This window comes from Bemisia tabaci, chromosome 5 (genome assembly GCF_918797505.1).
Source record: "Bemisia tabaci chromosome 5, PGI_BMITA_v3".
In the NCBI taxonomy this organism is placed as follows: Eukaryota; Metazoa; Arthropoda; class Insecta; order Hemiptera; family Aleyrodidae; genus Bemisia; species Bemisia tabaci.
The window spans coordinates 10,560,658-10,584,940 of record NC_092797.1 but is presented as its reverse complement, the minus strand read 5'-3'; the positions used below and the strand labels follow the sequence as shown (position 1 = coordinate 10,584,940).

Here is a 24,283-nt window from a genome sequence, read left to right as displayed (position 1 = left end):
ATTCGATTTGGTCCTACTGACGATGCAAGTAAGAGCCTTAAATTATCAATTTTTATTATCACCAATTATCGATGAACCTCGGCATAATTTTCCAAAACTTTTAAAGAGAAAAGAGGTGGAGATATATTGTCTTAAAAAATCAATTTGCCCCTTTCTAAGCGAGACATAAGGACTTCAAGGGTGATATTAGACTGTCAATTCATTTTTAAGTTATAAATTAATTATATCAGCTTATGTACTTCAGCTCTGCATCTGTGAATTCGATGACACTGCGGATCGCAAGTTACTAAATCCACAACTTAGCGATTGAAACCTGAATGAATTCCCATTCAATACGCGCGATGGCGGCTGATATATGTACATTTTTAAACAACTCCTAGAGTGAGCATGGGTATAAAGAATATTGTAAGGAGACTCTATAGCTACATTCATAATTTATAAGAAGCTGTAAGTTTGTGGAAACATATGAGGATTGTGAAAACAAGGCTATAAAATGCGTTGAATCTAATATGTTTATACAGGTAACATGCATGTATTTAAATCAGACATCTTTAGTTGTGTTCAGACTTTTTTGTGATGAAAATAGGGAACATTTTGGAATATTCAACTTCCAGTTTTAAATGTGGGAAAAATGATGCGATTGGAATCGAAAAGCCGCTCTTTTTGCCACTAAAGAGTGCCAAATAGTGTAAAATCCTTAGTCATTTCTGATAGGTATTTTGATTTTATTATTTTTTTGGTTCATTTATTTTTTTTTAAAAAAAAAAACAATAAATTAACTTTTGTTTTTGTATGAAACATTTGCAGCACATTTAAATTCTACTCAGTGAAATTTTTATAGCACATGGTAGCATTGGATGTTGAAAAAAATTTGAGAAACTCGAAACCTTAAAAGGAAACTTTTACTTGAAAAGGAACAGAGGTTTTTTACCTCGTACTTTTTAAAAATTTTTTTACGTTTTTTACAGTTCAAATGTAACAATCAATGCTACGAAGTACAGTAGTGGACATGAAAAAAATCGGTCACTTTTTTCGTAGCGGTCCATGGTCTGTAACCATCCTGTAATCCTATAACCTTGGAGTGGGGGTTGACAGAGCGTCTACCCGATTGGTCCGATTATCAAATAATTAAAGCATCAAAGCTCATTAGCCAAATAACTCTCACCTAGACGCCGCCGCCAGGGGAGGGGGAGGGGGGCCGGGAAGGAAAGTGGACGTGGTTTATAAAACCGGGGGGCGCCCCGAAGCCGGCACCACAATCAACCAGTGAATTACCCGGCGCGTGTCCGTCAGTCCATTTCGTAGTGAAGTGTTTACAGCCGATCCTACTAATTAAGACCAGCAATATGCAGACCACCAAGGTAATTGTTCGTGATCTCAACAATTTTGGACTGCGGGATTTTTTTAGTGATTTTTGGTCGTTTTTAACCGAGAAAAGAACTTCGGTTCATTTTGGCCACTCAAGTTTTTTGGTGCAGGTGACCAAAGTTTTCAGTGAAACCACTGGAAAGAACCATAGAAGTAACAATGAGGGAACACAGTAAAGAATAAAAGATAGGAGTAATTTTATAATTTTGTGTAAAAAAAAAGAAAAAAAATTCAAATTCACTCAATAAAAAGTATCGGCTAAAAATGTAAAAAAGAAAGATCCCATTATAACTATGAAAAAATTTACTAATAAAAATCTTCCCGTATCAAGAAATATGTAAAGATATCCCATCGTATAAATAATGAAATTATTGTTGGATTTAAAATTAATAATATTGTGAAATTATAGAGGCTATTTGATTCTTAAAGATATAATGTTTTTTTGTCGATATGAAATTGGGTTTAAAGAAGAATTTTATCAGTAATCAATACAACTATTGATTAAATGCCGATGATTTTCTATATTAAAATTAGGTTCCTTTGACCAAAAACTTTGGTTGTCAGAACCGAAAAAAATTGTTTTCCAATATAAGTCGCAGTTCAGTCTTCGTAACCAAAGTTTTTTCCTAAGTGTTATTTCATCCCTCCTTTTTTGGATTTCATTTTCAAAGCGATAATGAGAGTTTAAATTGTTTTTTTTAAAGCTATCACTATAATGTTCTTTAAAAGCTCCCCAGTTGCATTTGAATACCTACAATTTTCGCCATTTTAAGGAAACTAAAAGTTGAAACGCCTTTCAACAATCGATCTTGGAGTTGTGAAAGCCCTGCACAGACACTCTTTTCATGAGCGCTTTGTCGTCATTGCCTAAGTCCAATTTTAAGAATATATTAAAACAATTTTTGGAAATATTCTAAGTCGAGTTTTTCAGTGCGACTGAGAAGAGTTTTTGCCTTTTAAAAGTCCGTTTTTGATAAAGAAAAATGACACTCATTTAGATTTTTTTCAACCACTTCAATGAAATCTCAAAATTTGGCTAACTATACCCGATGAAAGCATCGCTAGTGGTTACGTGATTCGCTCAAAAAGTAGTAACACAATAGTGTAAAGAAGGGATCTCCTCGGTTTTCTAGTGATGCTTTGAAAGTTGAGAGGGTAAAACGCATCCTTGTCTGAAAAGATCAACTGTAAACACTCCAATGAGCACTTTTAAACAACAAAGAAAAACGTAAATCGTGCAGATAAAGTATTTTATTTAAAGTTTCTTAAATATTATTAACGATACACTATAATGAGCGATTCCAGGAAACAGGTATAGTAAATTTATTGTAAGCACTCAAAAAAATTGTTTTTTTTAAGTTATCCTAAGTTTTGAAAACAATACCCATAAAAGTGGATTGAATTTTTTTTTTTTTTTTTTTTTTTTTTATAAAAATGCGTGCACTTTCATGATACATGATATAAAGTTTACCATTTTACCATTTAATCATGAAAAATGAGAAATACAAAACATTAAGAAAGAAAAAAGAGTGACAGTATAAGATGCACAGAAAATCGTTATGTAACATTATCAAACCGTCAGTTTTTTTAAACTTGTGTAAATAATTATTCAAAAATTAAGTGAAAATCTCAGGCGCCTAGTGCGTGAAGTATGAAATGTTCAAGCGCATCTACAAATTTGAATACCATATTTGCACTGGTTACATCAAAACCTAATTCCAAATTTGTCCAGTATCCTCTCTCGCTCCAGCTTGATTTAAAATTGAAAAATGGTTAAAAGTTTGGACAAAAGTTAACTTTTTAGATTTTTCTTCATAGAAAAAATGGAATACTGTTTTGATCACTCAAAGGGTTAATTTTGTAAATATTATGGTCAATTCGAAAGCAATTTAGGACCTGAATTTTTCAAGTGCTCATATTTCAAAGAAAAATACGCAAGAGAAGTTATGGTACCATTGTTGATTGTTTACTCATACTAACTTAGTAAGTTGCAACAAATGGCCCCAATCAGACCCTTCACTTTTTTTTTTCTTATGTTGTTTTAGGCTTTATATCCGGGGGATAGTGCGGTCTTGGAAGGGGACCCTTCACTTTTTCATCTTATATGTGGGTCTCAGCAGGCCCTAACGGTATTTTAAAAAGCAAACTTTTGAGCAACCAGAGCCATTTCGGGGGAGAACTTCACGCAGACCCATTACAAAAACCGGAGCTCCCTTAATTTTCGACGGACTCCCCGGTTTTTGCAACGGTTACTCTTTCCTGAAATTATACCCGAGGGCCTTACCCAACATCTCCACACCGTGAATCCGCGCTCATCTCAACCGACGGAGGGCAATTGAAGGCCTAGCCCGGTTTACGTCACACGCAATTTTCCTGCGTCTCAACAATGGCCCTTACGGAGTTATTAATTCCGAGTTATTACGATCCGAAATACATCTCCGGTCAGTCATTGCCAAATTTCGCGCGCGAATCCTTAATTTCCCTGGAGTCCCTTTATACTGAGAGTCAAAACAATGTGAATCCATTTCTGATTGGTTCCCGTATTTTAGGCCTTCACAGTGTCACAAACGGGAATAAAGATTACATTCTCACCGATTGCAAAGATTATAATCTGGAATGGACCAGGGAATTATGGGTTCGGCGAGGAACAAACGGAATGAGAGAAGGCACGGAGAAAGGAATTTGAGAATGGGCCGATCAAAGATTACGAAAAACGTTCAATTTCCGTGATCTTTATTCCCGTTTGTGACTCCATGAGGGGGTGTTATCTTGACTCTCAGTGTAAAAGGACTCTAAATTTCCCTATCGCGGTATAGACGTAACTCCCAATATGGCGACGTAAATCTATCGGAAGCCTTTACCGGTCTCCGTCCAGGGCATAGACAGCACTGCCGTTATAGCGAAGAGAGCAGTAAGTGCAGTTCTGTAAGAGCCATGATTAGCACATGCTTTTACGTGTCTTGAGGTTCATTCCAGCATGGACTTACTGCTCTCTTCGCAATCATGGCAGAGGCAAAGTACCGGTTCCTGCTTCCCCGTATGTTACTGTGTTGCCGGCACTATACACGTTTCCAATGCTACACGGAGAAAAAAACCTCATGCGTGTGACCCGAAGTTTAGATTATATGGATCTCTGAAGTTTTCGGTTTGAACATCTGAACACTTTAGGTCTAGCTGTCGAGGTTCGGATCACACATCTGAAACTTCAGTTCTTACATCTAAAGACTTCAGATGTGAGAACCAAAGTTTTTCGGATGTAAAAACCGAAGTACTTCAGATGTAAGAACTGAAGTTTCAGATGTGTGATCCAAACTTCAGTAGCTGAACCTAAAGTGTTCAGATGCTCAATCCAAAAACTTCAGAGATCCATATGACCTAAACTTCGGGTCCCACGCACGAAGTTTGTTTCTCCGTGTACGTCACGGAATAGCAATGTACGTATACGTTTATTCTAATTGAAAGCAAGGAAAAGGTTTAGACATTGTTACGAGTATTTTACGTAGGTTCCATTCGATCTGAAGGGGAGCCCCTACACCAATTCCACGAGTTTTAGCGTCCCTCGTTTAGTTTCAACAATTCAATTGGGATCGGAAGCTGGAATTATAATTTCTTTGATCAGTTTGACAACAGGGCCGTATAACTCCCACATCAGTGTTCCGGTATACTCAAAAAAAGGAGGAAAAAATCATGACCGGACCCAGTTATCTTACCGGTCGATTACTGATTCCGATCGATGAAACTTTCAGTGTAACTACGCGCCCTTCTCCTTGCAATTACCCATTGGGTATTCAGGATTGATGACTGCTCAGAGCGTTTGCTTATATACACTGCGTTGCCTTACTGATCACACATACAAATAAGTTACACTTAGTGGCGAGGCGTGAATGGTAGAATATATCGATATTTCCCCATTTGAGGCTATGGCAAAGAATAGATTATAAAGGTGGTCGTTGCGGACACCCTGTTTATGGATCCTTTTCCATAGACTTAAATGGCAGATCAATCGATTCATCGCAAAGTTCGCCACGCCACTCGTAAAAGTTTGATAACCCTTGAAGACTTTAACGCAGACATAGAAAAAATAACCACACGGTAATCTCATCAGGAACTGTAATTAGATTGAAATTAGATTGATTATTCTCACTGATCCTTTTAGTTATTGTATTAGTTAGTAAAATGCGTCCCAAATTTGTACTTCCCTTTATGTAGGTAGACGGATTAAAGATGTAGTAAAATACGAAGGCATACACCGTGAAATCAATGCAAGAGTTTTCCGCCTTTTTCCTTGACACTATCTTATTAATCGCTATTAGTTATCAATAGCAGACTGATAATAGGACGTATTTCTGCCAAACGGAACAATGTGCATTAAGACATGAGCCCTGGGACCCATAAGAATATATGCATAACAGGGCTCACGTCATAATGCACATAGTTCCGTTTGGCAGAAATACGTCCAATAGATACTAACCTGCTGATGCTCAGCCGGTGTTACGATCACATAGTGCTGAAACATAGTTACAAAATTGACATTAAATATCATTTAACCCATTGTAGGTACGCATATGGACCGGGTTTAATAGAAACGCACAAAGGCACATTGATTTTGACAGAGAAAGAAAGATTTGAGTTTACAGACTCCATCAGACTCAGGGTAAGGGACAAAGATGACTATTTGAACTTTGAGAATGTGTTTTCTCAATTTTAATTTTTCGAAAAAAAAATACGATTATTTTAATTCAAAATTGTTCCCAACTCTTTTTTCCCCACTGCAAGTTATATGTGACGTGGTGCGTATCTGACAAGGTTCATACAACGGTAGTATTTTTTACTTGAGCTGAGGGAAAAAAACAGATCTCAGATGAAACGGACGACATTTAAAATCGACCTGATGAAGAGTTATAAAATAAGAGATTATTTTTCTGGATCTAGTTTTGCGAAGGAAAATTTTCAGTAATGAAGATACAAATTCAAAATCTGTAAAACTTATAAAAACTAAATTTTTTCTTATTAAGCCATACGCGTATTGTGTGTATTCCTTTTTATTATTTTCCTGATGAAATTGGAATGTGCGTTGATCTTCGGACAAAGGAACGTGATTCCATTCCAAGGTTACAAAATCGACTTAAACCAATCAATTTTTCCCCAGAATATATCTGTGTACTTTACCGTCTAAAATGTTTCGGATTTTTTCGAGTAATCAGAAGTTAAAGCAGTTAAAATGTCCGCTAGTAAAGCCCAACAGTTTCTTACTTACAATACGATGTGCAAGAGAAAATTTCGCGATGTTTGAATTCAGTTTAATTCTATATCTCTAAAAAAAAGCAAAGAATTTCACAATTCCTGTTTTCTTTTAGATAATCATCGAATTATCTATAACGTTACCCTATGAATTTAATGCAATTTGTTTAGTTTTAGTTTTAAACCATGTAGATAGATAAAAGGAAATACTTGGAGGTCGTTACGTTACACTGGAAAAAAAACAAATTGGATCTAGAGTCCAGACTCTTAAAAACATCGACAAGAAAAAGTACTCTTGATTCAATCAGATTTAAGCTTAAATCAAGAACCAAGTCTCTTAATTTGAGCGGATTTCCTTTTGATTTAGGCTTAACTCTGATTGAATCAAGAGTCTTTTTTCTTGTCGATGTTTTCAAAAGTCTGGACTCTAGATCCAATGTGTTTTTTTTCTAGTGTTTGTTTAGTTTTAGTTTTAAACCATGTAGATAGATACAAGGAAATACTTGGGGGTAGTTACGTAATATTTAAATAAAATTCCTTCAAAAGAAAGTAATTCTTTCGTCAAGGAAATGACAAAATAAGAGTGGGCTTTAGGCAACTTGGCAGCCTCGCTGAAGAATCGCGTGCGTCACGGGAGATGAGCCGACGGATTCAAATTTTGAAAAGCTGTTGAGAGCGAGGAGCACGCGCTGGGCGGGACACGGGAGCTTTTGCGCTTGACTAGAAACTCGAGAGAAACTCAGCGCCGCATCGCTCTTCGCCGCGAGGAAAGTGAATTCGCAAAACGCAAATCGCCACCCGCTTCTATCCGCCCCCGCCGCACAAAAGCCCTGTATGGCCCTGAATCCAGGCAGTGGTAATTCTTGAAAGTTGGCAACAATGCTTTTCCTCCATTTAAATGCATATAAAACAATCGATCCTCGGTGAGATAGTTTGCCTCACCTAAAATTGAATTTTCAATGATTTTAAATGGAGGAAAAACTAGTTTGCCACCTCGAAAAATCGCTCTTGCACGCAGGATAAAAGATTAAGTCCAACAGCATATATTTCTTCATCAAAATTTCTTGCAGAACATGCGGAAATAACAGACTGATCCCAAAGTACCGCACCCGAGAACCAAGAATCACTAATGTAATGTCACTAATGTTATGGGGGGGGGGGGGGGTGGGACTTTTGGATCATCCTACATAGAAGAACTTTCGGTGTTCTCTTATCATTCGATATCATTGAAATAGTGCGCACTCAAGGAAACACAAACTTTCAGAACTACGGTGTTCTTCATATTTTTTAATGCATATTGATCATCACGGTAGGAAAAAGTCAATGGTCGTTGGTCGTCTCCCATTTTTAACTGTGCGCCGCGCCGCATTGATTGCTCTGGGTTGCTAACTACTCTATGAACGGCTGTCTAGACTGTCTGCTAAGATAAATGGCTGGCCTTTGCGGACATCCGCCCCCACGGTTTCACTCAGCTTCGGATAGATACACGTAATCGATTATTCTGGATCAACGTCAATAAACAATTGGCCCAGCATTGCGAGTTAGTAATTAAAAAATCAGCTTAGGAAGAGGAATACCACACTCTAACTTCCAACTATTCCACTTAAATTACTGAAAACAAATTCTAAAGTAGGCTTCCGGACTTCAATGAATTGAAAATAGTCCCATTTATTTTAACCCTGTATGGCATTTGTGTTACGAATTCGTAACAACGTATTTCCGAAGTTTTTAAACAATGAATATTTTCCCCGTGCCATGATTCTGCAAAATTTCATTAGTTTTTTCTTTTTTTGAAAAATTGATTTCCTTACTTTAAAATTTTCAAAAAAAGTTGGTACTCTATTTTGTTTAATGCAAGCTACAAAATAGATCAATGCCCCTTATAGAATCTGAGATCCAAAATTAATTCATGCCAAAGAGGGTTACGTAGGGCTATTCTATAAACCCAGAAAAATATTTGCGTCCATTTTTTGAGGATTAATTTTCATTTCTAGTAAGGAAGAGTTATCATCCTAGATTTCAGCAGGGATAAGGATATATCAGATCAGATGACGGAAAGAGATTGCTCTCGTAGTTGAAAAGCAAATGGGCAGGAGAAAAAATCAGAGCAACAATGCAAGTAAAAGTGTATAATAATGAAGAGGTGAGAACCGGAAGGCACCGTTACAGCAAAGATAAAGCTTCCACTGTGATAGCGACTTGAATGCAAGGTGACGTCTCAAAGCTAGGGACAGGTTCTAACAAATCGTCTTGCAGTGCCCCGGAATGGTGGGATTAAGTACCCGGTCTTTGCAAAGAAAGATTATTCTTTGATGACCACTCTTACTTTTTTATTGCTGTCATATGTCTATACTTAGTCGGTCAGTGAGGAACTTTTCTCTCCACCCTAGTCCTCTTCCATTTCTTCAGATCGCAATTTAAAGAATTGAGTGTCCAGTATTTAGCCTTATTATTTACCAGCCTCGAGTCTTTAAAAGGTCAATGCTAATTTACCATTGAATTCCATCATTTTTTTCTCAACCTAGGATAAAATCATTTTAAAAATCATAAATTACAGTTGAATGAAACTTTTCAAAAACATTATGAGGTGATTTAAATTGAACTTAAATTGTAACAGATACTGCGATGGAAGCTTGAATTGTAGTTGTGCTAGGTAATCTTTCACGATAGCGTGTGGTTTATATTAAGTATCAAAACCCAATTAAAAACAAGTGAAGCGAGTATCGCAAGTAACGTCATTATCTTCATGACGTCATTATTTAACACGTAGCTCACAAAATATGGATGAATTTCCAGGGAAATTCCAAAACGTTTGTCAAATTTTCCGTAGGAAACGATACCAATGCGGCAATATTTACAGTGATAACCAATTTTAGGTATCTATATTTGCCGTTTAGACCTTCTTGATTTAAATTCTCACGTTAGAAAACGGATGCGTTGGTACTGCTCTATTTTATTTCATAACTGCAAATTGAGTGATAATCTAGGCACACTTCCAGTGAGACTGGAAAAGGCAAAAAAACCGCACGTGGCTGTCGGGCATGGACATGTCGCGTGGCTTTGCCGCCAAGTGATGCAACGCACACTTACCATGCTGCCTAGTATTAAATAAGAATCGGGCACCTCTCGACCCATTATAAAGTTGCTCTCTCTGGAAGACCGAATTAACTCCCTTATTTGGCAACACCGCGATCATTCAACAGAGGTTCATATAAATCAGGTGTCATTCACACACCGGACATACGTCGCAGCAGGACGGAGAGAGGGGTCATGATCTAAGCTAGGAAGTTGGAGCTAGTTTGACTTCAACTGAGTTAAACAGGAGCTAGGTGTACATCTAAACCAGAAACTCATAAGATTATTTTAATTCCTTGAGATAATTTTATTTATCACATATCTCAACTTGTCGGCTACTTCTGAAGGACCCCTTAGTGAATTAGATGGGATGAAGATGGAGGGGGCTCAAAGGTCCTTTGCAGATACACTGCCAAAGGTGAGGAGGCAACATAGACAAAGCTAAAATGTTTCTCACTAACAGTACATTATAATTGATCTGGGAGATGATTGCTTACTTGAAGCTTTTTAATGAAATAATGACATATTTTAATTCATAAATCAAACTCGGTAAATTGCAACATAAAACAAAAAGGTCACTTCCTTCTCTATTAAGTTTACAAACTCTTGTGGTCACTTTGGCTAAAAACTACGTTTTTTGGGATTGTAAACTTGAAATTATCTTGACTATTATTCTTCTCAATATTTTTGAGCTTTCTGCGCCAAAATATCATAAAAAACCCTCTCAACTACAGGATCGATGGCTCAATTTCAAATTCTTTGGCGTTAAAGGTCGCGTTTCCTACGGATAAACAAATCTGACTACGCTTATTATAGATATTTGGTACGTTTATAGATTGGATCATGTTCTACTCGGAGAAAAAAAATGTTCAAATCACATTCCGGACCTTAATTGCAAGAATCGAATTTCTGCATCGATGAGAAACAACGTTTCATTGGATTCCCTTAATCAGAGTCTGGTAGAAGGCATGCATTTTCTTTTCGTATCGAAAAATGCTGATTGATTGTAGGGAATTTTTCAAATTTTTTAAAGGCTCAATCTTCAGAAATTTTCGCTCCCTCCGCCTCCAAGATTTGACTGGAATAAATGTTTCTGCATCTCGCACCATCAAGAACTAGGCTATATGGCGATGCCAGTGTGAAAATCTTCTTTCAGTAAAAGCCTTAACCCTCTATGGCATAGTGTTGCGAATTCGTAACAACGTATTTTCGGGGTTTTTAAAAATTGAATCTCTCCCCTGGACCAAGATTTTGCAAAATTTCATTAGCTTTTTCTTTTTTTGAAAAATTGATTCCCTTAACTTTAAAGTTTTGAAAAAAAAAGTTGGTATTCTATTTTTCATGCAAACTAAAAAATAGATTGGTGTCCCCTAGAATTTGAGATCCAAAATTAATTCATGCCATAGAGGGTTAATATGCTGATACGACCGCGGCAAAAATGTCCAAATCTCACACCTGTAATGTCACTTTCACTGATATTTCTCTAAAACAAACTTTTTTCGTTTTGTTCATGACAGACAATGCAGTTATTCGCCGTTTCAGTCACCCTTTTCGTTGTTGTGAAAGCGCAGTACGACTTCCACGGATACGGAGGCGGCCATCATGAAGAGCACCACGATGACCATCACTACCACCATGTAAGAATGAATTCCAATTCAAAATTTCACCGCTTTGAATTTTCTGTGAAAGTTCATTCAAAGCCTTCCACGGAACTTCTGCACAATCTATCAAATTAGTTTAATTTAATATTTGAAAATACTCAATTCTGTCCCAGCGAGAAGTTTTTACGTCAAATGTGAGCAGAGATGTGACTCTTCAAACATATGGAGCTGATTGACATCATTAACGCAAGAAATGCACAGACGAGATATTCTCTACCTTGATATCATTACTATCAATCAAAGTTCCACAAATTTGTACTAGTTGCTCCCAAAAAAACACTGATGAACTCAAGTACTCGTAGAAAATATGTCATAAAGCACTACCACAGTGGAAGATGTCCATCACCATGATTTTTGAAGGGCAGCATTACTTTTGATGACCGATTTGAGGGAGGCTCAAAGAGGATTCTAATGTAAACCATGAAAACTAATTTCTCTATATTAGTAGATTTTTTACTTAAAAACTTGTAAAGCGCGGTCTGCGTGGAATTTTTTAAAGATAAAAATGAGAAAAAATAAAGAGGAAAAGAAGCAGGAAAAGACGAGAATTTTCATTTTCTGTTTCCTCTTTTCCATTTACTCTATCCATCTTTTCTTAATCTTCTCTTTTCTCCTCCTTTCTATGATTTTCATCTCCTTACCTATCCTCTTCTTCTTCCTCCTCCACCTCTTATTTAGACTTCTTCGTCATTTCTTTTTTTGTCTCTCTCTTCCTGTCATTTTTCTTCTCCTTCCTTTTTCACCCTCCTCTTTTTGTTCCTCATAATTCTCTTCTTCGTTTTCCTCTACCTCTTATTCAGTTGTCTTCCTCATCTCCTTTTTCAACCCTCTCATTCTGTTATTAGTCTTCCCTTTCCTCTTCTGCATTCCTTTCCTTTTCTCTCTCTTCTTATTGTTCCTCATAATTTGTCCTCCTATTTTCTTTCTGATTCTTGTTCTTCCTCTCTCAAATGTGTTTTCAAGCGACACATATGTAGAGTCATGAGATGCGAGTCCGTTAGACTAAGGCTATCAAGCAGTATTATCTTCATCCTATATTCCTTCTGCTTTTTGTTTTTTCTTTCTCAAATACATCTTCATGTGATATACATCTAGAGTCTTAAGACTCGAGTCCATTAGACTGAGGTTGACAAGCAGTAGCACATTACATCGGAGCTAAGACTGGTCCTCCCTTTCGGGGCAAAAATTCTGCCTCGGTACCGCACTAGGACACCGACGTGTGACGTCATGCTGAGTTGACGTCAGGTTGACGTTCTCCACTCGGCCACTCATCAGCGCCTGCTCTCGACTTTTCATCGCTGCGCAAGCGCACACGAGCCGGCCGTTGCACACTAATTAGGAAGCGACACCGGATAATTTGACGGGTTCCGAGATTAGCCGCGTCCGAGAAATAGAGCGTGCATTGTCGTAAGAGCCGAGCTTGTGCTCCGGACTTTCGGATGCGTGTCAAACCGCCGCGCCGCGCCGCACCGCGCCGGAAAGAGCGAAACCGAAATAAAACTAGTTTGACATCGGACACCTTCACTTACGTTTTCCTCCGTGCGCACGCCGGGGGTTGCTGCGCGCGCGGTTGCCGGATGGGTTGAAAATTCTGGCGAAAAATTAAGTACTGAAAAAAAGGCTCTTAGATCTAAAGTCCGGACTTTTGAAAAATTTGACAAGAAAGATGCTCTTGATTCAATCGGATTTTCTCTTGAATTTTGAAAAGGGCATCCGCCTACACTAGGAGGCTCTCAATTCAAGCAAAAATCCGATTGAATCCGGAATATTTTTCACTGTCACTTTTTTCAAGAATCTGGACTCTAGATTCAAGAGACTTTTTTTGCGGTGTAATGCGTTTCTGTTTTCGTGCGTGGTTATGCAAAAAATTGCAGCACATCCCTATAAATTTTGAAAAAATAAAAAAAAACTATAATTGAGTCTTAAAATTTATTAGTGCCAGTCTTCGGTCAAGAATAACTTTACTTTATTCGCTCCAAAGATAATGTTCAAAAAAGAAAATTTTTGGCCCAAATTGCAAGTCTGCAGCTGTCGTCCTCAATCGCATCACAAAGCTGGCGCTAGTGATTGTCAGCACAACAAGAGAAATTCCTTCAAATGGAAATAATTTACTTTGTGAAAAGTTTCAGCTTGTTAGGTATTTCTCAGTTAAAAAGTCTCTAGATTTAGACCCTGGTCTTGGAACAGACGGACTAGATTTTGCAATATGGAACTACACTTTCTATGCCATTTTAGAGACAACTTTTGCATCAGTCATTCCCCAATGCAGATTGACTTTATACTTTTATGACAGAGTCAGAAATAGTGCTTCTTTACTGAAAAATGTATCCAGATCTGTTGTAAATTACTTGCAAAGTATCACAAGCGTGCAGACAATTGTTACACGATCCCGATTATGTTCGTCCGTTTTGATGGTTGCATTTCGGGTTCAGCAGGAACCGGGCAATTTGTCGAGTGCATCTCCAAAGGCAACCAAGCGACGACGATTAAATTAAATTCGCTCCATCGCAGGAAATCCGGTCATCTCGCGCGGGCCGGCAACGCCGTGGCTGTAATATGCAACTAGTTATGCGCGTAATTAGTGGGGAATAAAACTGAAACAGAAAGGGGAAGTGTAGGCCGTTGCGCAACTTGAAAAGCCGTTCAGCAGGGGCCGTTGCTCCTTTATGCAAATTGATTTCCCGGGGACTTTCTGCGCACGCGCTCGCTATATTATAGCCGAGTCGCCGGGAACATCAATGATTTTACATAATTGTGAGATAACGCTCCGAGCTTTTCCTCATCGACTTGGCAACGTCGTGAGCTTTCCGCGGCATGTTGACCGCAGACGATGGTTTTGGTAAAATCGACGAATAGAGTGGTTGGAGGAGCTCCAAAATGCTTTAACTTTGGATTAATATCTGTTGCTATTCATATACTAGGAGGTCAGTACCGCTGGGTGACTTATCCCTCAGAGAACGCTTTGAGCCCTCAAAGTGCCACTTCATGGCATGGGTCATAATGTATTTAAAAAATGTAAGGGGAGAAAACCCTTACATTGAAGAAACCAAATCGAATTTTTCCGTTTTTTCGGATTATTGGCAATTCCTGTTCTGCACACTCTCACGAGTAAAATAAGATCAAGGTTTTGAAATTCTGATGAGTAGGTCAGGTGACAGGGGCTTCCAAAGTCGGAGAAGTCGAAATACTGTACCTACTTGTTTCTTTGTTGTTGTTTTTTTACTTATTTTGTAAAACTCTAATTTTCCTTGAACCACATTTTTTGACATTAACTGTACCATTTTTCAGGAATTATTCAGTCTTTTTAATTTTTTTTTATTCCAGGTAGTTCCTTCCACATTTAATACGGGATTTTTTAAACCAATTTTGATTTCCAAAATTTTTATCGGTTTTCAAAGACAAATTGTTTTCGAAAATTCAAACCAAAATATCAAAAAGGCACAATTTTTTGCTCGATATTCTCGAACGAAAAACATCATGTTAAATTTATCAGAGACTATGGAATCTTAAGAAAAGAAGTTTTTGAAAAAATACCCAGTGAGTAGATTCTGATAAAAGCTATATCAACGTTTGCGATTAAATTACTGTGGGCCTGCATGGGATGTCCCTTCCCCCAAAAAGAAAACGGGCTCATTCTGTAGGATTCCACTTATAATATGAACCTCTTAAATCAGGCCCATAAAGTTGTGATAGCATTAAACTCCATTCCGTCTAGTTTCTTTTATCTTCAGTCTTTGTCTTCTTAAAACCGATACAAACTTCGTAGAGACTACAATATGATCTTTGGCGCGCGACTACAGGAAGTAAGACGTGAGATGTGTAACACTAGGTGTCGGCTGCAAGTCTCGAAAACCAGTATTCATGGATCTCTTCCGCTGCGCCCTGGTCCGGTCACAGACTCGGTTCATCTTGCTCATTGTAGCAATTAGACCGGTTGCGGCCATTAGCCGCGCAGGCTATAGATCAAAATGAATGAGAATTCCGAGACGGAGGAAATGGGGCCAAAGAGCCTGAGAGACTTAAATGCACGGGTAAGAAGCAAAATAAATGCACTTGGCTTAGTGTGGCCAAATTTTGTCAAAGAGCCTGAGAGACTTAAACGCGTGTGGGTAGAAAGAACGAGGAGTGTACATGGTAATTAGTGTCACCTTTAGTCAAAAAGTTCGAGAGACTCGCAAATGTACAGGTAGAAAGTCAAAGAAGTGTATGAGTACACGGTTTACAATAATTGTGACCAAATGTAGTCATATATAGCTCGAGAGACTTAAACGCATGGGTAGAAAGAAACAGAGGTGCACACGGCTTATTGTTAGTGTGACAAAACGTCGTCAAATAGCCTAAGAGACTTAAACGCACAGGCAGAAAGAAATAGAAGTGTACATGGCTTATAACTATTGTGATCAAATTTAGTTAAATAGCTCAAAAGACTTGAACGTACTGGTAGAAAGACGAAAATGTACATGGCTTAGTGTGACCAGGTTTTGCCTGTTGTGTTTTGCGTCATTTCAAATATTTAGGGTTAAATATAAATTCAACTAATTCTGACAGGAAATAAATTTATAAACCAAGTTGCATTTTAGGAAATATATACCCTATAGTAATTCTCTTCACTTTAAAAGAATATGTAAGGCCCCATAACACTCGCACATTATGCAATGAACCAACAAACTTCTCATCGCTTTTGTAATTTTAATAACCAATATTAAAAACCGTGAAATCACAGACGTAATGCCACCAAGCTCCACCTTTGTGCTAATTATTTAGCGAGAGAATGAGTTCTCTGTTCATCTGTTTCGAATAATCAATCAAGAATTGTTATGGCCTATAAACTGTGACCTCACAAGCCGATCACGTAAGTTAAAAGACGAAAGTAATTTCTGTAGCTGAAAGCTGAAGGGGTCACCAGCACACTTCTGTCTTATAACCAAACAATGGGAAACGGTCCATGCTAAACAATTTGGACCCTGGCTCTAACGTACGAAGAAAAAACGCCGTATAAGCGTTATTACGTTATTAAATTTCTTTTAATAATAGTGGCCTCCACCCCCCGGCCGCTTTTTACTCTTCTTACTCCCCTTCCTCATCCTGTTCATCGAGAGTCTTAAAAATGATTTTATTAGAATAGAGAGGATAAAGTAAAACAATTCTAAAAAACTAGACAGAGTAACATTAATTTTATTCTCCAAATGCCTTAAAGAATAAAATTATAGATTAATTCAAGTAAATACCTACGACTTAATCTAATATTATAATGCAATTTTAAACTAAGAAAATATCCTTAACTTATGTCTTCACGCAGTTTTCTCTCAGACCGACAAATCTATCTCTAGATAAGTAAAACATCTTTACATTTTATAATTATGATCCTTGTTTCATGTTGCTTCATAGCGTCAGTTGGTGGTTGCGAGAGGGAGGGTTGGAAGGTTGGAGAGCATTTGTGGAAGGCCCTTATTTTTTAGATGGCTAAAGTAACACAATGATTCACTTCGATGCAACGTCAGAAAGTTTCATCCATATATTACAATTTTTAATGCAACCATGGTTTATTAGGGGTTGATAAACAGAGTGCTCGCAACAAACACCTTAATACTCGATTCTTTACCACAGCCTCAAATGGGGAAACATCGATAGTCGATCATTCACGCTTCGCCACAACCCTTCTCCCCACTAGGTATACACCTAGAGGGGAGTCACACCCTGTCTTCCGTTTGTAGCTCCATCGAACGGAGTGTATTTCACTCCTACCCAGAGTAATTCACTCCGGCTGGTAGTTTTATGCATTAATCCTATCAATACCACCGCGTAAACGGTCCATTTGTGCCACTGTAATGAGAAGCGGCTTTAGCGGGAATCAGATAATTAGCCTATAACGTATCCGCGAATTTCCTCGCCGACTCCGCGAAATGTAAATAAGGCTCCCGACGCGGGAAAACAATGGCGCCAGAACGATTAACATCATCGCGGTCTTGGCGGCGCGGTAAAAAAGCTCAGGTCGGCAAGCGGAAACACAATAGGAAGCTGCGCTCATCTCCCTAATTTTTATTTTCGGCCGGACGAGACAATGGCGGCGCGAGAGAAAACATCACTCCGTTATTGATTTTCGCCGGCGATAAGGCTAACTGATTGTGTAATAAGTGCCCGCAATGAAGTCATAAACTGAGTCGTAAACGCCGCGTTTTGCTCCAGCCTTGATTCATACTTTCTTGCCGCGCGCGCGAAAGTTGTCGGCGATGCGTTCGGTTCGCTCGCCTGCAACCCGGCGCTGTTGCCGCATTGTGGTGTAAAAATGCGAATTTTACCCTTGGTGTGCATTGTAAGGCATGTTGATTTATTCGTTCAACTGGCAATTTTATTGTTGAGCCGTCCGGCTGTCGCTGGTAGGGTTGTCATCCGTAACACTGACCACTGTCTTCTCTTCCTTTTTCTACGCCTTCTACTCATTTATCTCCTTTTATCCATGCATGGTGTCCGGGTATGACACGAGGGGTTTTCCTAAGTTGTAAAATGTAACTGATACTTACATGTGAAGTAAAGAAATTGAGCCCATGTTAAAATCGCAGTAATCATAATTTGAAAAGTTGCAGACTTATTGTCACTTTCTTATCCCTGAGGGAGGAGCTTAAACATATTTCTTTTTGGTATTTTCACTGATTTTTCTTCCACCTGTGCAAAACATTTTGCAAGAATCTCGAGCACAAATGGAAAAGTTCGATTTTCTTCAAAAAGAAAAAAGAAAAGAAAATGAAATAACAACAAAGATTTTGAAACGTCGTGGTTGATATTCGTGTTTTTCGATTTTCACCATTGATGTGTACTGCAATCTTTCAAGAGAAAAATTTTGAAAGTATAGTTTTGGTGTAATCGAAAAGGAGAGAATTTTGGGGTTAATGCGAGCCCAAGCAATTGTTATTGGACTTAAAATTAATTGGCTTTTTACGTCGTTAAAATAGTTTGTTTGAGATTCTGTTTTAGAAGAAAACGTCTCAAAAATCGCGATAAAAATGCAAACATGGAAGGAGAGGGATATTTTCCAGACCTGACGTGAATTTGCAGTGAGTTTGAGTAGCCTTGGGGGCAAAAATATGTTGGCACAGACTCGGTTAATATGTTGTTTTAGAAAAGGAAATATATCAAGAACCATTCGAAATGTTTTGCCCAAGTATCTTATTTTCGGCCGTCTGAATATTTTGAGAAAATTATTGCAGGAAAAAATTATCTTTTGCTACTCATAAAATCTATCATCACCTTGAAAACATCTAACTATCGGTATTTAAAAGAAGGCACCATAATTGACCGTGAAACTTTAATATATAAATCAGTTAGTTAAACCCTGAATTCCAATAAAAGATCCTTAACTACGCTTCACTAATCGTCCCTGCATTGACGTAAGGGTGTATCTCAATTGCCACGTGAGCCCTGTGCTCTGTATGAGTCTATGCTTTCCGCGGCCCATGCGAAAATAGAGATATGCCTTTACGTCAAGGAGCGAAGTAATGTCCGAAGTTATCGCCTCAATTCATAGATTTCTCTCAACTGTGCGACGGCTGTCCGAGCCGTTTATTAAGTGGACATTATCGCATCAACCACTCGTCCCAGTAGTCGTTTTGTCATCAGGCTTGACTCTTTGAGCGGATTGCTTTTAAGACGCCCGGAAATCGACAGAACCAGTTTTGGCGGGAAACACAGCGCGCTTCGGAAGCAACTACTGCGTTATTGACTTGAACAATTTAGTTCATATTAACCATCCTGCTTTTGCCGTGCAGACGAACCCTCGGGCAGAGTGAATCCGCTGAAAAGAATAATACATCTTCAATTGCTGTAGAGATGACTGAAAATGCCCTGGGGAACGGCCGGTCACTAAGAGGAGAAAGCTATTTAGCGCGGGATGATCAACAAAAAAATAAGACTCTTACTTTTATGCTTCCGATAAAGGAAATGCAGAGTGCGCTTTATCCTTTCCTCCACTCATTTTAAATTTACTTTTGCAAATCACCTATTCGAAGAAAATAAATCTTGTCGAGAAAGAGAAATCGCCGAATTGCAGTAGTTCAAAAGATTTTGGGGATTATTTCATGTGACAATGTTTAGCGTCATTTACCGCTGCTGATTGATACCCCCGTGGTCATTTTGAATGCATAACTAAAATGCGAACTGAGCGGTCATTTGCAAGATCATCGGCCTCGTTCTCCGCACGGAGTATTCATGCACTTCAGCGTAGGCACTGTTGCGTTCATTCGTATTGAAGGATTTTTATACGCCGTCTTCTTTCCGTGGATAGCATATACTATGTGTGATAGCGAAGGATTAATAAAGATACAGTAATGCTATAAACGGATATTCCTTGGCTTAGCTGGCTTTAATTGGACGTAGTTCTACCAAACAGACCTATGTGGAAGTGAGAAATATGGGGTGTGCTCGTTAGTCTCTGGCCGTAAGAGTGAATGAGAATAATAAAGCGCCAGTGACGTCAGCGGCAATGATGACGCCCGCGAGCGAGGGGGAGATCGTCGTCGGGGCGCTTTAACTCGTGAGCCCTGTGCACAAGGCTCTCTTGCCATGCCCGCGGCTCATGAGTTCCGCATTCAGTTGCACATAGGTCTGTTTGATAGAATGCAACATCCCGCTTTTCCAATTCTTCAAAAGGAACCACACCCACTTTTACATTGCTTCTTATGCAGCTTCAACGAGCACACCCCACATTTCTCACTTGCACATAGGTCTGTTTGGTAGAACTACGTCCAATTGTTGGTCATATCTTTTATTCTTCCTCCATTCAGATCATATCTTAAAAGATGTAAAATATTTAAAAACCGATCTTTTACATATTTTCATCGTTGAAAATATTGTGAGAGCAGGCACAGCATTTCTCTCCAAATAAACTGGTAATTCACTGACTCGGACTTGCTATCGTACGCGATGTCTATTCGTCGTTTTCCTTACGAAAGGGCCTAACTACATTTCAATGTTGAAATTTTTAATTAAATCAATTTTCCCTCGCAAATTGCATTTTTGCCGGGAAAATATTGGGCATTTCTGACTGAGAATTTCACTGCTTTCACGTTCAATCGTCCGGGATACGACGATTCTTCAACCCCATCATTTCACGCTACTTATAATATCAGATTTACGCTCTTTTCTTGAGATTACAGCGATCCTCCGCCGAAAATCCATCTCAGCTCCAGCTATGTCCCGAGCATATCATCACTTCTTTACAAATGCTAGAGTTTGCAGTTTTCATGTTTCACAAATACTCGTACATCGGACAAACTTGTTCTTTTTAATAAATAAATAAAGAAAACCGATCGTGAAATGACATTTTTTCAGTATTTTTTGAGTGGTTTTAACCGTCCGACATTTTAGTTCCGCGACCGTCATATTTAGTAAGATAATCGAGAGTCTACCGTATTCTACAATTTAGTGTTTTAGTGTTAAAATACTCATTTTTTTGTTCCAGCCAACCCCATACGGATTCGGCTACGGCGTTCAGGACCACCATAAAGGCCTGGACTTCAAGCAGCACGAGCACAGCGACGGGCACAAGGTGAACGGTGAGTACGCAGTCCTCCTTCCCGACGGCCGCTACCAGATCGTCAAGTACGAGGCCGACTGGAAGAACGGCTACCATGCCGACGTCAAATACTACGGTGAGGCCAAATACCCCAGCCACTACAAGCACGAGGAATACGGCCACGATTACGGCCACGGGCTCGGTGAGGCCACCGGCTCCGCGTACAACAACTTAGGCCATGGACACGGGCACGGCCATGACGAGCTCTCCGGCGCCGGAAGTGGGAAGCACTACGTCAAAGCACCCCAGCCCCAGCACTAAAAACCCTTATTAGGCCTAATCCTAGAGGCTCGTATCTCTAATATCTGAATGGGTGGCAGCGGGCTGATAGTTGAAATTTATAGACAAAGCAATAGAGAAAGGAGATATAGGCAGTATGGAACGATTCTATTTGCTTAATTTGGGTGGTTGTTATAGACTAAGGGAGAAAATTATGGACTAACTGAAGGGTCCCGCGTGAGTTGCCGTTAGTTAGTCTATTGCCTACCTCCTTTGTCCATTGCTACCACCCGCTTTCACCTATAGGATCCCTCCATATCCTTTCTGTCTTCGTTGTATATAGCTTTGTCTATCAATTTCAACAATCAGCCCGCAGGTGGCTGTAAGGGTCCGAAAGCTTGTCATTGGTGGATCCAGCAAATTGGCAACATTGTCCTTCCTCCATTTAAACCTATGGTAATGTATCGATTATTGGAGGGGCCAGGTGCTCCGACAAGAATCGATTATTTAGCATAGGTTAAAATGGAGAAAATCTGGTGTCGCCAAATTGCTGAGAGGAAAGCTCTGAAGCTTGTTCGGCACCCCTGTCAGTATTTCTGAACGTCTCCGGTTTTATTGAAAAACAATTTATGATATCTGGTGTTATCTTCAGCTCCTATGAATTTTTTCTCCTTTATGAAAAAGTATATCAAATAGGTCAACAGCGCTGTGGTCAAAATTCACTTATATCGTCGTCTCCGAACGAAGGAACGTAGCTCTACTCCAAGGTTGCAAAATTGACTCAAGCAATTCTATATTTTACAAAAATTTACCTGTGCAATTTTTGTCCAGAATTTCACAAGACAAGAGAAATAATCAGGGAAGTTTTCAGTCATAGGAATGCCCAAGTTTCTCCTTGTAAAAATACAATTAACGGAAGGAAATTTGGCAGCATTGGAATGTAGTACGTTCTTTCGTTAGGAAAACGATAACAACTTGTGTATTTCATCAAGTAAAGCTCTTTTCGTCCGAGTAAATGTAGGATAAATGTGGGCAAAAAAATATGTGATTTGAAATTCCCCTTTACCTTCAGCTGTTACTATGCTTCCTTTCTTCATTGATTTTGTGAAGAAATTAACCCGGTGCCTTAGACAAATTTGATGACATGATATTCGGGCTATAGTTGAAGCATGTAATAAATTCGGAAAAATTATGAATCATAGGTTCAGAAAATCGAATATTATTGGAGATACGGGTCTTAAAGGCCAAATTGTTTTCGTCCCCCTATTACCAAAGATGAATCAAATGTTTGAGTAAAATCATCTCAGGGTTTGTTATTGCCAGTGGCGTGTCGTGGTTTGCGATTAAACTGCCATTGACCTGCCATTTGAACCTATGGAAAAGAATCGATTACCAGGGCGTACCCTAATAATCAATTTTTTACCATAGCTTTAAATGGGAAAATGTCCATAGTCGATGATTAACGCCTCGCAACTGGTTTTACCTTCTGTTTTTCTTGTTAACTTTTGTTCAGCACAATGGTTCGCTGACAACACAAATATGAAATTTGATTAATTTGTGGCTCACTGTTTCACAACCAAACAATTGTATCAACAAATCAAGCCCCGGTGCAAAATTTTTCAGCTCAATATCAAGCACATTAAACGTTGGTGATATATTAAATCACCCCATCAATGGTATTGAGAAAGTTTCACATTTTAGGACCAGACCGATGATAATGCTCATTCTCCTTTTATTTTTATAGTGTTGTTATTTTGCATGTTCCTCGACTTATTGCATTTAATTTAAGTTTAAACTACGCGACAGCAAAAAGCATTAAATGTGATGTTTTGTATCTTCAAAGATACAAGTGTAAATCAGCTAGCGATATTGTTCTCGTTTTAGCTTAAAGAAAATTGCAAATGTGCGGCTGTGTAAATAGATTGTACTTTAATTATAGTTTGTACGTGATCGGATTATTTGTATAAAACTGTATGAGTGAAAACTCAAAACATAAAATATAAAAATTAAAAAAAAATGACAATTTTTTTCTTTAATTTTTTAAATCTATAAAATTAAATCTTGAAAGAAAGATCGAATGAAAAGGAGAAACTTTTGTCTATTTCAAAAGGATCAATGGATGTTATGATGCATTAACAATTCTAGAGAGACAGCATGCAAAACGCAAATACTCACTAATTCTGGCAAGAAATTGTTTTTTGAGGACAGGCGCGATCTCCTTTAAATTGGTTTCCCTTGCTAAAAATTGGATGTTTATGATACAAAACTGACGTTAATCTAAACAAGACACTTTTCTTCTGAATGAAATTATATCAGTTTTTATATGAGGACCTACTGCACCTGGCTGCTATAAAACCTTTATTCCTCACATGAAAGCTAAACATACTTTTTCATTGCATCGAGCTGTTTTTAAAATACGACTTTTTAAAAAGAAGAGGTGGCAAAAATAAACATTTTCAATGCAGCTGAACCTCTATCCGGCACGCAACATATGTCATATGGAACGATATCCAACGATTCTTTGAATTTTTACCTATTACTGTATAAGAGATTTTTTGTAATATGTTTCGCAAAATGAATTTATCGACAGCTAGATCATTTTTCTCGTTTTTACTTTGCCAGGGAAGAAAGTTGGTTATTGTGGGGGTCACAAGTCAGGTGATTGTTTAATCGATTCTCAGGAAACCGCTGATATCCGTTTTTTATTTTGAAATTTCGAGTAGACAGTCGATTTCCTTGTAAGCCATATTTAAACACGGGATGAAATAAAATTCAAAAGCTCACCTCTAAACCCAATCTCCAGACCTCCAGGAGTCTTTAAAACTCAATATTTCACACGATGAAAAAATGGGCATGAGCGGTTTTGGCACAAGGGATTCAATTATGTGCACATTTAAATGGACCTCCTTACACAGAAAGGAACCAAGCCACATTAGATAATGTCAAATTTTGTTCGGGCACTTTAATTTTTTACATGAAAGCGGCTATGCGGATTTTTGTGAATATTTCAGTGAATTTTTTGCCTAGTGAGAATCAAATTCCTTAAAAGTTTAAAAAAAAATTCGCACAGACATTCTCCTGTAAAAAATTAAATTTCTCAGTTCAATAATTAATAATAGCTGATGTGGCTTCGTTCCTCTCTGCTTACGAA

At 38.4% G+C, this 24,283-nt stretch overlaps 1 protein-coding gene across 1 annotated transcript; it reads left to right on the top strand.

Moving 5' to 3' along the window:
- Positions 1-1,254: 1,254 nt before the first annotated feature.
- Positions 1,255-22,733, top strand: LOC109034499 (uncharacterized). Its single transcript, XM_019047698.2, has 3 exons — positions 1,255-1,361; positions 11,202-11,321; positions 20,800-22,733. The coding sequence occupies exons 1-3, from the start codon at positions 1,347-1,349 to the stop codon at positions 21,172-21,174; spliced, it is 510 nt and encodes a 169-aa protein (XP_018903243.2). The 5' UTR covers positions 1,255-1,346; the 3' UTR covers positions 21,175-22,733.
- Positions 22,734-24,283: the final 1,550 nt, after the last annotated feature.

What these genes read in the sequence shown, in the direction of transcription:
- LOC109034499 (XM_019047698.2), top strand. An exon ending in ATGACCATCACTACCACCAT is followed by an intron (nt 11,322 to 20,799) that starts GTAAGAATGAAT and finishes TTTTTGTTCCAG; the next exon opens with CCAACCCCATACGGATTCGG.